General features: G+C 37.6%; 2 protein-coding genes across 7 annotated transcripts in view; one reads left to right on the forward strand and one right to left on the reverse strand.

The window, feature by feature from the left end:
* si:ch211-278a6.1 (SRC kinase signaling inhibitor 1) overlaps positions 1–12,599 on the forward strand; it is a 234,677-nt gene extending 222,078 nt beyond the window's left edge. For all 3 annotated transcript variants that reach the window (XM_039739277.1, XM_039739278.1, XM_039739279.1), the window contains one exon: positions 11,963–12,599. In XM_039739277.1, coding sequence (XP_039595211.1) covers positions 11,963–11,968 — 6 coding nt within the window. In that variant the 3' untranslated portion in view covers positions 11,969–12,599. The remainder of the gene's footprint in view (positions 1–11,962) is intronic.
* Positions 1–14,332, reverse strand: part of arhgap23b (Rho GTPase activating protein 23b) — a 146,722-nt gene that overhangs the window by 28,433 nt on the left and 103,957 nt on the right. For 3 of the 4 annotated variants that reach the window (XM_039739274.1, XM_039739273.1, XM_039739272.1), the window contains exons 4-7: positions 10,389–10,481; positions 7,350–7,428; positions 6,325–6,379; positions 617–2,186 (exon numbers count right to left, since the gene is read on the reverse strand). In XM_039739274.1, coding sequence (XP_039595208.1) covers positions 617–2,186; positions 6,325–6,379; positions 7,350–7,428; positions 10,389–10,481 — 1,797 coding nt within the window. Of the gene's footprint in view, positions 1–616; positions 2,187–6,324; positions 6,380–7,349; positions 7,429–10,378; positions 10,482–14,332 lie in introns of those variants that run through there. The other variant, XM_039739275.1, reaches the window with a different exon arrangement.

Here is a 14,332-nt window from a genome sequence, read left to right on the forward strand (position 1 = left end):
AAGCAGAATGTTTTCAGCTTCTTAAAGAAAGATATATTATATATATATAAATCATTTTTAAATTCGTCTACAATGGAGGAAACTCTCGGGACTGATTTCAGAGACCTTTCCTTAATGTTACTTTCATCTGGCGGTTTTCCAGCTGATGTAGTCTTTTTTAGTATACAAAGCAGCCTGACGTCATTTTTTCCATTTAAAAACCAAAGCGTTCTTACATTTCTGTAATTTGGGCAGGACCTGCAAAATCCCCTACTCCGTATGTTTCATCCCAAATACCAACATTTTTTTTCAACGTGGATTGCTCAAAGTAGTAAAAACCCAAGCATTGTTTACTTTTAGAGATAACTGTGAGAGAGAGAGCTAGAAAAGAATTTTGAATTTCCTGATCAAGAATTTGAAAACCAGAAATGTCTCTATATCTTATATGACACAGCCAGACCTTTCAGAAGAATTAAATTCTATGCAAGAAACTTGACTGCTGGGAAAAAAAAAAAAGCTAAACTTTGTTGTGTTCACACTTTGTGAAAGAAAACGGACTCCATATACAACATAACAGTTTCACAGTATTATAACAGAGAAAAGAAAAGCAAACCAAACCAGTAAGATGGGAACTGACCTATGTAGGGAATTGATGCGAGAGAATCATCCTCAACAGGTAATGGTGGCAGGTGACATGTGCTGGAACGAGCTCCTTTAGGGACTGCTGCCCTGTCACTATGCGGGAAAATGCTGTCAGCCATGGGTCCAGACTGGATAGGTGGATCTGGCATGTCCACTGGAAGAGCAAATGGAGGGTGCCGGAGACCCTGAGTAGTGCGTCGGCCTGCCATTGGCTTAGATCTCAAGACAACATCCTGCTGAGGAGCAAGCGGCTGTTCTTGCCCTGATTCTGTGGTCATTTCAAGCTTAGATATGCTGCACAGGTTTTCCTTATCGTTTGGGAGTTGGGAAGAAAGATCAGTGCTTTCAGGAGGACTAGACTTGGGCGTTAGTGCCCATGTAAGGAGTGGGTCAGTGTATGAAGGGTCCCTGAAAGAGCATGTTGGCCTTAGAAGCCCAGTTTTTCTGTAAAACGATGGACTGTAACTGCGATAGCCTATGGGTTGGTCCTCAGTGCTTTGTGTTGGCAGTCTTCGCAACTCGCTGACTTGGGTGGGGTAGAGTTTATGCTGTTGGGGTGCTAAAGGCTGCTGCTGTCTATTACTGCTAGTCTTAGAGGAAGATTCCAAGTTTGCAGGCCTTTGGAAGTCATCAGTTCGTCCTATGTCATTGTATAGCCAGTTGGGCCGTTCACAATATGGTGAGAAAAGCACCCCAGCTCTGTCGAGCATCTCTAGCGAGTGACCAGATCGATCATACTTTTTGATGAGGAGGCTTTCTGAACGACTTCTACCTCCATCCTGACTATTTGATACACACCAATAATGGTCTCCTGCAGGATTTACTGGCTGCAGAAGTGTATCCTGGGAGGCGCTGTGTGGCCATCCTCCTCCTCCTCCTCTGCTGAGTGGAGGAGCCTCCCCTAGCCGATCTTGAGAGAAGCTGCGATAACGAGGTGGCATGACGTAGCTATCACTCTTTTTTCGGGGGAGCTGGCTATAATACCAGTCTGACAGGGCTTGTTGGCAACGCTCACTGTTTCTGAGTCCAATGGTTTGTTTCTGCTTTTGCTGCTGCTCACTTGACAGCCAAGGCTGACTATGCTTACGTGACTTCTGCGTAACGCTTGTAGAGATATGGTTCTGGTAGTTAGAAACAAATTGTCCTGATGTATTCAGTAAACCTGTCACTGATGTTCCCCCTGTGGAGGAAGAGGAAGAATACACTGACTTGACTTTAACAGGAAATCTTGAAGCAGTCATGCCGTACTGAATTTCCTCAGTCCTATGTGCTGGACTCGAGTGACCCACCCCCCCAGGTGAAGTTCTCCGTGTTTCTTGCCAGCTCTGTGTTGAAGACAGTTGTGCAGCTGGACTTGTCACCCCAGAATGGTTCTCCAGTGGTGAGGATGGTCCTGAGGAGCTGGAGTAGCAGGTCCAGTTATCAAGCTGATTCTGGAGTTGAATTTGGTTCCCCTGTGATGCATAAGTTTTTCGAGGATAACAAACTGGAGGTGGATCAGGCAAGTTCTGGGCTTCTCCGCAGTATGGATCATTCCCTTTCAGATAGGCATCGTGAGAATAGGCCTAGTGGAAGAGACAGAAAAATGAACAATCCATGAGGTAGTTGCTGATCAATTTGAATGCTTTGTTAAGATCATGTTCCTGATTATATTCCATCCTTGAAACATAAACAACACAGAGAATCCAGTGTGCTCGAAATAAGGAACACGACAACCATACAGCATCTGCTTTACTATTTTCCAAGCCACGTTATTAATACTCCCCTCATATCATCGTACTTTTTCTTAAATCGTTCAAGCACAAGCAGTCTCTGAATCTCCTGAGAGAGTCACTTATCTTGCTGGTGCTAATGCTGAAGAATGGGAACTACTACATTTGCTGTGGGGTAGCATTTGCTATTAATGACCCGTCTATTTTGTTTTGTCTAATCAACTCCCATGATTTCAATTTGGTGGAGTTCTTCAATAGGACAGTCTCAACTAATTCTTCTTTATAATGACAAAGTATTTCATGAAATTGCCTGAACTATCATCACTTAGATGAAAATTCCTATGAAAACAAGTGTCTCATCCCTAGTGTAGCTGGTGGTTTTACAAACTGTGCAGTGTACTAGAATCTGAAATGCATTAATGGCTCTTTTCAAATTTTGTTCTCAGCACCACTGAATTTATCAAAAATCTCAGTCATAAATGATTTTAATAACTACAAATATCCAGTAAGTGTCACATTCCACAAAGGTTCAATGCTCAAGGAGGGTACCAGTACATTGGACACACTGGACTACTGCATGTACCTTTAAGTGAAAAGGGTTTCTGTCCCAACTGTATTTGCACACTGGTTAACTTTTTCTTTTGTTGTTACATGTGCTCAACACAACCTTCTCTTAATGTCACTTTTTTAATCGAAATTTTATTAAACTTAAAATTTCACCAACCAAAACAAGCATGGCACAATTCAAACAATACTACATTACATGATTACAGAAAATGAACATGTTTGTTGTAAAACTCACACCAAATGCTTGACAGCTCACCCTTACTGACTTCAAAGAGCCATACAGACCGGGGATCTGCAAAGTTGGTCCAGGGGGGCCACAGTGGCTGAAGGCTTTTGTTTTAACCCAGCTGCTTTATCAGAAACCAGTCCTTGCCAATAACAGATCGTATTTAATTATATGCCTCTGCTATGTCAGGTCTTTCTTATCTTGCAGATTTTTTCCTTTCTGAGGATGTAATCTAAATGATTTGTAGCTTGAAGCGGATGAATAATTCTCAGTCCTTCATTTTTTGTCTCTTTAGTCTCCTTCCAAATATTGTATTAAATCAGATAGTGTAGTTCACATTTGATACAATGGAAATGGAAACAAGTTAGATAAAGAACTGCTAAATTCTTTGTCATTGGCATCTTATAGCTAATAAAAATACTACTGAAAACAGTGTATGTATGTATGTGGCTGTTTAACACTAAAATAACCAATTAAGGGTGGGGAAACTGGGGTGGATCTACTGTGAAACTAATGAAGCTTAGGCTTCATGGCCCCTAATCCTGAAGGTGCCCCAGAAGCAACTTTAGTCTACATTGCTTATAAATTCTGGGTGTGTACTGCATGAAAAGGGTTTAAAAAAAATAATAATATTATTAATATAGTGTATTTCAATACAAAGTAATAGTTAAAATAAATAAGGGTCATGTAAGCAGGCCATCAACAGAAAAAATGTTCAAATTAAGGATGTTTCATTGTAAATATATTTAATATAAAATAACTATAAATTACTAAAAGCATTTTTAACATTTATGACACAAATTAAAATTTGTATTAAAATTACTTTTCTTAAGCTAGCCATAATCAAAACAAATGAAACCATATTTTGTTGCTTTCGTTGCTTTTCACAGGGAATATATTAATAGAAAACATAAAAAAAAAACTTTTTTTAAATGTGCTCCATGTAGTATGTATTTCCATACATGTCTAAAATAAAAAATTACATTGTGGTATTTTCTTTTTTTTATTTCATTGTTCCATGATGTATCATGCATGTATCTTTCATCCCCTTGTAACTCGAAAACTATAAGGGATAGGAAAATCCTATTTACACCAGTCATTTTGACATATGATACAATGCAATAAATCTGAGATGGTTAATTTATTTTTTTTTTTTAAACTGTAGTGATCAGTTGTGGATCACCTCCCCTAAAGAAAATAACAGTAATTACCTGGACCTCATTACTAGTTGCCCCTATAACAGTTCAAGCTTCAGGGCCCAAAAAATGTAGGTCCACTACTGGAGGAATCTGAACAAGCAAGAAGACTAAAATGATGCAGAAATATGCTGCTTGAATAATATGCACTTCAATATCAATAACTGACTTCAAATTAAGAAACCGGATTGAAACAACACCCTGCAGCCACTATGGTGCTCCATTACTGACTTTGCCTGTTATAGACCAAAAAAACCCTTTATGACATACTCTTCACATACTGCATGTTAAGACATCAGAAGTATACTTCACTGAAAAAGAGTAAGAGTAAAACATTACTTGTTCTCTAAAACAATGTCAAATATTTCACAATGTTGCATCATTCTGATAAAAACACCTTGTTCACTGTTTTACTCTTAACCTCTTTAACAATAAATGTATTACTGGAAAACAAGAGTTGTAGAGCTGGAATAGGAACTCCAGGGCTTGACAGTCAATAGTCCTATAGCTGTTCATATGTGCTGTAAGCACCTGACTGTTTCTGTGTAGTTATAACAATGAGTGATATGACATAAAAAATATTTTAAAAGAGTCATGTGGACACAGGCTGCATAAAAAAAACACTAATGAGAAATGCCACGCCGAGGTGGTTTGGTATTTTTCTGCTTTTTCCATTGAAACATTACTGTTGTTATACTGATGTGAGGCAAATTGGTCATATTATTGTTTAATAATTGGTTTATTACAGTTCAGGAACAAAACATCTGATCCATACAAGTCTCTTTCAAGCACCACACTTTATTTCTATTTCTGCAATACATTTGTAATTCACTGAACTATTAAAACAAACTATCTGTATTACACTACTCACCCAAATATAAGAAAGCGGCATGAGACTTCATATATTTTAAACAGCCATGCTACACACTTCTTACAGCTCTGAACAACATTATACCTTTTACAGTTGTAAAATGATAACCAATGTGATGTCTTAATTGCAGAGTCATTTTTAATAATGTACAAAAATATGCACTTCTTTTCTGTCTTTAAGCAGAAATATACTGTATAAGAAGATTATATTCAATAATCTTTTCAACCAAGATACTTTGCTTAACAGTAGAAGTAATTTATATTTGGAGCCTCCATTCCTTTAACTATAACCATAATGGTTGGAATTCTTTACTTATCAAATGATTCCCCATAGTAGTACAGTTTGTGTAGTATATGACATCACTGAACAGAACTAAATGCAAAAAATCCAAAAGTGTAATAAGGAAAATGTAAGTGCCAATTTAATGAATTACAAACAACGTGTGTTTCACGCAACATATGATATAAATATGACATAAATTAAACATAGTATCACCGATTTTAAGAAAAGTACTTTCAAAATTTCTACAGTACAATCCAGACATGCAATACCTTTGTTACCAATATCTGTTACAGCAGCCGCCTCTCAAGTATTTCTTTTAGAACGAGAGAAAAAGCTAAAATTTCATTCTTTAATGAAAGCAATGCCAGATTACTACATAAACCTTATCAGCAAAACAAGGCTTCGAAAATCTGTAAATACACATACCTGAGAGAGCCATATTAGCTGAACATCACCCAAAATGAAACTCCCAACCTTTTTGCTTTCTCCGTTGTCTAGCTATCCAGTTTGCGCTAGCAAACTGATCAGTATTACTTCGTGAGAAATGATTACACACCCTTTCAAACAGAGTGGGGCGAGTCTCACTTTTTCACAGCCTGACATGTTATGCAACCACAGGAATGCTGCTTCAGTGAGCAAGTGGTGAGGTAGACAGAGGAGTACAGGGAGACTAAACAGACAGACGCATAGACAGTTCCTTTACATTTAATTTGAAACTCGGTGCAAGTTGAAGGTGAAGACTGACCTAAGAGCTGTATTGACAAATAACAGATACATTTTGCTGGGGATTATGAACTTTACAATTAGTGTACATATTAGAAATTACTCCAGCCATATATACATTCTTACCAGCTGTAAGATATCTTCATCTTTTGGCATGATGGAAAGTTCCAGGACATTGTCACTGCAAGGAAAGGAAGACATTTAAATATGTTAAGCAGTGGCATTTTGGAAGTATTTGTTTTCCAGGAAAAAGTCTGAAGCCCGAAAGAAAGACTATGTCGCAATCTGTCTAACAAAGTCTCTCCCACACCAGAAGCTAGAAAAAAGAAGCAAAAATTCAAGTCTAGACTTTATGAAATCTATCACAGACAACTGAAATAAAGAACAATGGACCTTATCAAGGAAGTGTACTGATGACAAGCTCTCACTCTTGGCATTTCCTTAAACATCCCCCTTCAACAGAAAATGCATTTCTTCCTAATTCCAAGTAAAAGTTTGTTTATGATATTTTGTGAGCAAAGCCTACTTGGAGATCATTCCTCTCCCACACTATGTGACTCTTCAATTCCACCCCGGGGAGTAAATGCTAACATTATTCAAAGTTATTGTTTGCTTTACATGCATTTTTATCACTCTTTAATTTAATATTGTTTTTTGTATCAGTATACTGCTGCTGGATTATGTGAATTTCCCCTTGGGATTAATAAAGTATCTATCTATCTATCTATCTACTTGACAGCTGATTTTCCTGTCTTTTAAAATTAGTTACCTTATTGATTCTAAGTACACATTACCCCTTTGCCCCAAAGTAAATCAAACACTAAATAATCCTTATACTATAAGAGTGGAAACCAATTGGACCTTTGTTTGTAAGTTTTACTTATTCTGTGCTGTATGCCATGTCATTAAAGTTCATTATATTTGCACTGCTGTACAATTCACATTTTAATAATGAAATCATTTTTTTTTAAATAGTATTTAATTATATATTAGTGTCATTCTGCTATGCAAAATGTTTTAATAAAACTAAACAAAAACATAAGAAAATGTTGCTTATATTAAGAAAAGCAGACACATATTTAATAACTGTGTATCAATAATAAAAAATACTTAGACTACTTGCCTAATACTCTCTTGTCCAGGTAACTTACCTGTTCTGGATAAGAGAAATCACCTGGGAGTATGTCTTTCCCAGTATGCTCTCCCCATTCACCTTAACCAGTCTATCTCCTGCACAAAACAAGAGTAGCAAGTTGAAACAACAAACCCACAATAAAGAGAAAACAAACTGCTTTTACTGTACTGTAAGTTTGAATGGCATTCTGACAATTCATCTGGTAACACTACTTAGAGCAAATATGCTTCAGAAAACCCGTGAACCAGAACAAGCCTGGAAACTTGGTTCCATGTGTGTTTCCAATGAAGGCAAGAACTCTATAAGGGACATTACTTAAACATTACATAATTAAATTTTTTTTTTTTTTTTTTTATGTCAGTTATACTTTTTTGCTTGTATTTTATATATTTTCAGAATTTTTTGTTTTTATTATGGCACAGCTGTGTGCTGGGTGGCATGATGGTACAGAGGTAGCACTGCTGCCTCACTTTAAAGCAGCCAGGGTTCACATCCGAGGTCCTCCCTATTGAGAGACTGCATGTTCTCTCTGTGTCTACATGAGTTTCCCCCGAGTGATCCGGTTTCCTCCACCAGTCCAAAGAGATGCAGGTTAAGTAGATTGACGATACTAAAATTGCCCCAAGTGTGTGTGTTCGAATTGAAATGGACTGGTACCCTGATCCTGCCTTGTGCCCTATACTAGCTGGGAAAGGCTCCAGAATTCCTGCATCCCTGTTCAGGACTAAGCTGGCTAGAAAAATTACATGACGATTGTATGTATAGATTATTGTGCTTTATGATGGTTCAAAGTTTACAAATTACATTATAAACTGTCAGTAGGTGCCTGCACTTCAGTATGTACATTACAACTGTAAATCTGTTTTGTATAAACAGAATGTGAGACAAATCAAAACATCAAAAGCAATTGTTTAAAAATGTTAGAGCATAAGAATCTATGTCTTTGTCCTATTTTTTATTCCTGAAATTCCACCTCATAGTTCTGCCAGGGATTTTTCACGGGTTTTCTTTGGTATTCCAGTCACAAAAACTAATTTGAGAGATCAAGCAACAATATTGATAGGAAAATGAAAAACTATCTGAGTGAAATATGAAGTAGCAAGAATACAAAAATAAGAATTGTGTTACTTGTGTTGAATGGAGAGTGGTAGTGTGTTGCTTGTCCTCTGTACATATGACACTGCTACTACTACTATTACTATTACTACTACAATCCATCTTGGTTTGGAGCAGAAGAGTGCTGCACACCCTGTTCTCACTTCACTTTATTCAGTTAATTTCATTGGTAAACTCTTGACAGTCTACATAATTCAAAAGGATTGTTGTGCTTCCACAGGGTAAAAATCTTTTCAGTGTTCATTCATTTTATTCACCCAATTCAACTTATGAACTAAAATTATTAAAAATGTTGCACAAAATTAACATACAAACTTTTGCTACTCGTTTATGCATTTTGCCCTTTACTACTACCTGCATGACGGCAAAGGTAGAACCTAATCTGTGTCCATCGCATTGCAATGGTTTAGTTGAAGTCTGTTCAGGTCAACATATGTTCCATATACAAATCAGGAACCAATCAAGCCACATAAATGAATTCCAAGAATTAAAAAAAAACCCAAAAAACAGAAACAACCTAGTGCTAAAAGTTAAAAAGTAGCCTAAGAACTCAAACCAAGTGAGTGTAGTTCAGGTCTGTGAGGCACCAGAGTCTATCAAATAAGCATCAACTGCAAGGTACAGAACAAGCCAGGACAGGGTACTCGTTTAATGTCGGACACACTTGAGCACACAGCCACACTACTTTTATTATTAAGTATATATAAGTAGCTGTTTTACTCTGCTTACAATCCATATCTAGAATGTCTTCTGTATATAACCTGCAGGTATTTTCCAAGGGCAAGTGGGATTTGTACTGTGGTATCTTCTTTAGGCCTGTCAAAATTCACATTAGAAAGTATGCAAATGATAGAATTTAAGGGGCATTTAAGACGAAAGTGAGGAACCTCTTCTTTACACAAAGCACTGAGGGGATCTGGAACAAATCACCAATTCAGGTTGCTAATCTGCAAATCTTAACAAATTTTATTAGATTTCTGGATCGAACTCTGCAACACTGTTGATATAAGCCTACTAAACAACCTTTGAAGACTGAATAGTTACCTCATATTTGTCAGATTTCTTAAGTTCTTATAACTTCTAACGCAAAGAATAACAGAAAATGTGTTGATGGGTGTAGGCCTCGTAAAGCACCATTTCCCAAATCACAGTGAGAACCTGTCTTGCTCCCAGGACTACTAGAATAGGCTTTACAATTGTCTCAAATTAGAATAACTAATGAAAGAGACAAAGCCAATATTACCCATATGATAGGTGATGTTGATATCAGCATTATTTATTGTAACATAAGGAAGTGCTTCCACTCCTCCATTTTTAAACTGCCTTACACCAGTTCTGAGTTGCAAGAGGCTGGAGCCCATCATGACAATACTGTATAAAAGGTAGCACTGAGCCTTGTGAAGAGCAATGGTGCATGGCAGGGTGCACTTACACACAAATTCATACCCGGATGGTTTAAAATCACCAACTAAACTAACCTAACCTGAATGTTTTTTAAGTTGTGAGAGGGAAATCTATATATCCTGAGAAAATCTTACACTGACAATGAGAGAACAATGCAAACACCACTTATGCACATGAGCACCACATTGTTGAGTGTTGGTTCTAGTCTATAAGTCCTAAATATTTATTTCTTACTTCAGAAAGCATGTGGCATGAATATTTTGAAGCCCCTTATGTTTTCTGTATTAGTGTGCCTATGCAAGGAGATTTGCTAAGGTTTTGTAAAAATTTTGGAAGATATAAGGGCTGAATGCTTCCCTTAGCAACTTATAACTGGAAATATCTTCCATTAGATGAATAGGAAGCAACCACCAGCCTTAAAGTATTTTTCATGTAAATTTGAGAATACACAAATACATAATGTCTTCTTTTTAGACTATAGTCCTCTACTCTTGAGAGCTACAATGTTATAACATCCCATCTTACCCATTCTTACCAGTGCATAAGCCTGCCAGATGTGCTGGGCCTTTGTCCCTCACATTTTTAACAAAGATGGTGTCCATTGGCTCCAGTCGTCCTCTCTGAAATTCTTTGTGAAGAAAAAAAGGTTATAAAATTTTATTCAAATAAAAGTACACATTTTACACCCAAGTTTCAATCACATATTTCAAAAACCTCCACATTTATAACAGGAAACTTTTTTAAGAACTCTAATTTTTCATTTAAACTCTGGGATATTTCTTATGAGCTACATTGCACTAAGTCAAGCTAATTTTAAAAGAGACATTTTAATATGCTATATGCAGCCAAGAGGGGGCTCTGAGGCTAAGGATCTGCGCTGGTATCCTGAAGGTTGCCGGTTCGAGTCCCCGTCACTGCCAAAAGAGATCCTACTCTGCTGGTCCCTTGAGCAAGGCCCTTAACCTTCAATTGTTCCAGGGGTGCTGTCTGTACAATGGCTGACCCTGCACTCTGACCCCAAGGGGTATGCAAAAACTAACAAATTCCTAATACGAGAAATCGTATAAGGCCAAATAAAGAACAAAAATAATAAAAAAAAAAAAAGAATATATGTAACATCCTCAAACCCACTTGCCAAACTGGAGAATACCTGGATGGGGCTCAGTTTACAGGCCAGTTTAGATTCATCAGTCAACCTGCCAGTTGAAAATCATCATTCAACCTAGCATACACATTTTTGGGAAAAGTTGAGCACTCTGATAAAAATGTCTCACATCACAGGTAAAACACACAAACTCTTCACACATCTCTTCTGGTTTGAGAGAAGCAACGAGCCAAAGTGAAGAATACTAAACAAAAAGATCTTTCTTTACTTGGAATGATATATACTTAACACTATTAAAATGGAAGAAGCTAAAGCATATTGGGGTGAATGTCTTGTCCCTGTCAAATCCTTTCTTATGTTCTGAAAATAGCAAAAAAAAAAAAAAAGTCAGCCATTGTACAATATATTTTCACATTCATCCTCATTAAGCAAATGGACACTCCCATCATCCCTGTGTGCTTAGAGAAGTGGGACCTTGTTTGCTTCATTCGCCACACAGATCCAGTCACTGGCATGTTTTAAAACACAAAAAACTATTCACCACTGATGCCCTGCCCAAGACTCATGGATGACAATGATTATGTGTATTTTTTCGAAATGTTACAAAGGAATTCTCTTTGCCTGCTGTGATGATTACTGAATCTTATGTAAATGTTTTCTCAACTTGGTAGATTTTTCAAATTCTGTTTAAGCTTGGTTAAAAGTTCATAGTGCTTTTTCTGGGAATTTACCATGATGCCACATTTTTTAACAGACTGCTACAAGGCACAAGGTAATGCCACATCACATTATGGGAACAATGGTATTTAACCCTTTAGTGCATGCAGACAGATAAAATTTTGTTTGTCCACAGAGAGAAATTTGACTTAAAAAATTAAATAAAGAAACATTTATAGTGTCATGCATGGGCGTCAAAGGACTCCTTCGAGGGCTGGGGAAAGGTATGTAATAACAAGAGGGGGACTCCCTGCTGACTTTGTCCTGTTTTTCTTCTTCCCTCACAGCTCTGAGAAACTTCCCAGTAAGGGTATTAAGCCCCACCCCTTCTGGGGGTTTCACCATAAAAGATGTGCAGACTAAAAAAGAGGCATCTTTTGCCAGAAGACCCGAATAAGACGCATGGTGGAGCACAAGATTAAAATAAACTCCTAAGAAGGAGGAAACTCTGACCAGGGAGCAGCGCATTGGCACATTTTTTTCTGTGTTTTTTTATTTTTGTTTATTTTGTCTCATGTTTGCTATCCCAAACTTTTGAGTGATTCCAGTCTGTCCTTCCACCACCTGATCACATTTTATATATATATATATATATATATTATATATATACACACACACATATTATAGTCTGAACACACACCAGAATGACAGCATGAGGCACTATGCAGGCATATTTATGGCTGTTGATATTAAAAAGCCCCAGTTGTGTTTCCTGACACATTTCTGCTGAATAATATGTTGGCTTGAAGTCCTCAGTGTTAGTGTATCACAAAGAATATGTGCAGCATTTGTCATGTTTTCACTCTGTCCTCAGCTAACGCCAGGGGTCCAGAATGTGTCCCATTACTGAACATGCCCTTATAATTAGCTTGTTGATTCAGTGGGCTCCTCTTGAGTGATGTTTCCAGCCCAGCACACCACAGTGTAGAAAATCTCACTAGCCATCACAGAGCTGTAGAAGATATAAAGGATGTCACTACCCACATTAAAGGAATGCAGTCTCCTAAGAAAAAAAAGATTGTGCTCTGCTCTTTCATATATAGCTCCTCTGTTATTGATGTGGACCCTCAAGTACTTATTGGAGTGCACTGCTTTTATATCCACTGCCAGAATTGTGACCAGACATGGAGTCTCTTTCATGCCAAAGTCAATAACTAGTTTCCTTGGTTTTGCTGACTTTAGGTTGCAGACAATTCTTTCTGTGCCAACAAAGTTCTTCAACTGACTCATCTCCTCAGTCTCTGTATCAATACACTCCATAAGTGCAGAGTCTTCTAAGAATTTCAGCAAGTGACATGGCCTGATGTTATATTCATATTCTGAGGTGTACAGAGTGAAGTGAAAATGAGACAGCATTGTTCCTCATGGTGCCTCAGTGCTGCTCACATTTATATATATTTATAAACACAGTCCTTGCACTTCATAAACACTTTGCCCAGCAGACAGTCCATTAGCCATTCTTACAGACAGTGGATTCAGAGTTCAACGGGGTACCACCTACTGGCTCTGTAGTACTGCTTGAAAACTTAAACACTCACAGAAGGAATGGCAGAGAAACTTGAAACAGTGCGATTAGAAGGAATAGACTGTCTGATCTGAATGGATAGTACATGACAAACACCACATTCAAACACAAGCCAGGTCATAAGTGTACCTGGTATCAGAGTACTTGGTACCAAAAATCAATGATTGACTTTGAAGTCATGTCATCTCATTGGAGAACTTGTGTTCTGGGCATTTAAGTAACAACAAAAAAGTAGTGCAGAGCTATCAAGTTGACTCAGATGTCCAGAGCATCTATTCAAAACACCTGGAAGACACAAATCATGTCATCAGAAAGTGATGGGAATAACCATTGAATGCTTCTGTTTCTGTAATTTTAATTATTAAATCTTGAAGGGATTCTCCTGCATCTTGAGGCAATTTAAAAACATGAACGGCCTCTGCTCAAGAAATCAAAAGTGGTAGCAGCTGTATTGGATCCTGTCAAGGAAAAGAAAGAGCACTCCTCTGCAGTGGAAGCAGGTTGATCACTGAATTTGTCGGAGACATATTGACCCCAGTAGCTTGTACAGAGAAAGTCAGTGAGGGCATGGAGAATAACTTTCAGATAGTTAAAAAGAGGTACTTTAAAAACTATTGGACAATCCAAAATGGGCAGGTGAAATATTGCCCAGGCCGTTCTCTTCCATGCTGGATAAATATTTTTCTCGAATGGGGGGCATCATTGAGAGGTGAAAGTATCTCTTTGAGGAACTCCTAAACCTAGTGGAAATACCCTCCTCAAAGGATTCAGTACTGAAAGCACATTTTAACGGCTGAGAACCCACCTAGAAATAATGGAAGCAATAGATATTGTGGGTGTATTTGGAGTTTTGGTTATGTGATGGTACTCATTTTTAAAAATGGAAGATGTGCTCCAGTTATTAGGCTATCTAGTCCCTTAGTATTTTTGGGAAAGCCTTTTCCAGGGTACTGGAATAAAAACTATGGCTGAAAGTTCAACCTCAGTTTAGGGGAGAACAATTCAGATTCTGCAGATTTTCCATTGCACTGATATTTGAGTGGTGTTTAGAGTTTGCAGTCCTATCTACAGTATATAAGCTTTACCGACTTAGAAATGTCTTCTGATTATGTAACACTAGGAGCATTTTGCT

The sequence above is a fragment of the Polypterus senegalus genome, chromosome 17 (genome assembly GCF_016835505.1).
Source record: "Polypterus senegalus isolate Bchr_013 chromosome 17, ASM1683550v1, whole genome shotgun sequence".
Taxonomy (NCBI): Eukaryota; Metazoa; Chordata; class Cladistia; order Polypteriformes; family Polypteridae; genus Polypterus; species Polypterus senegalus.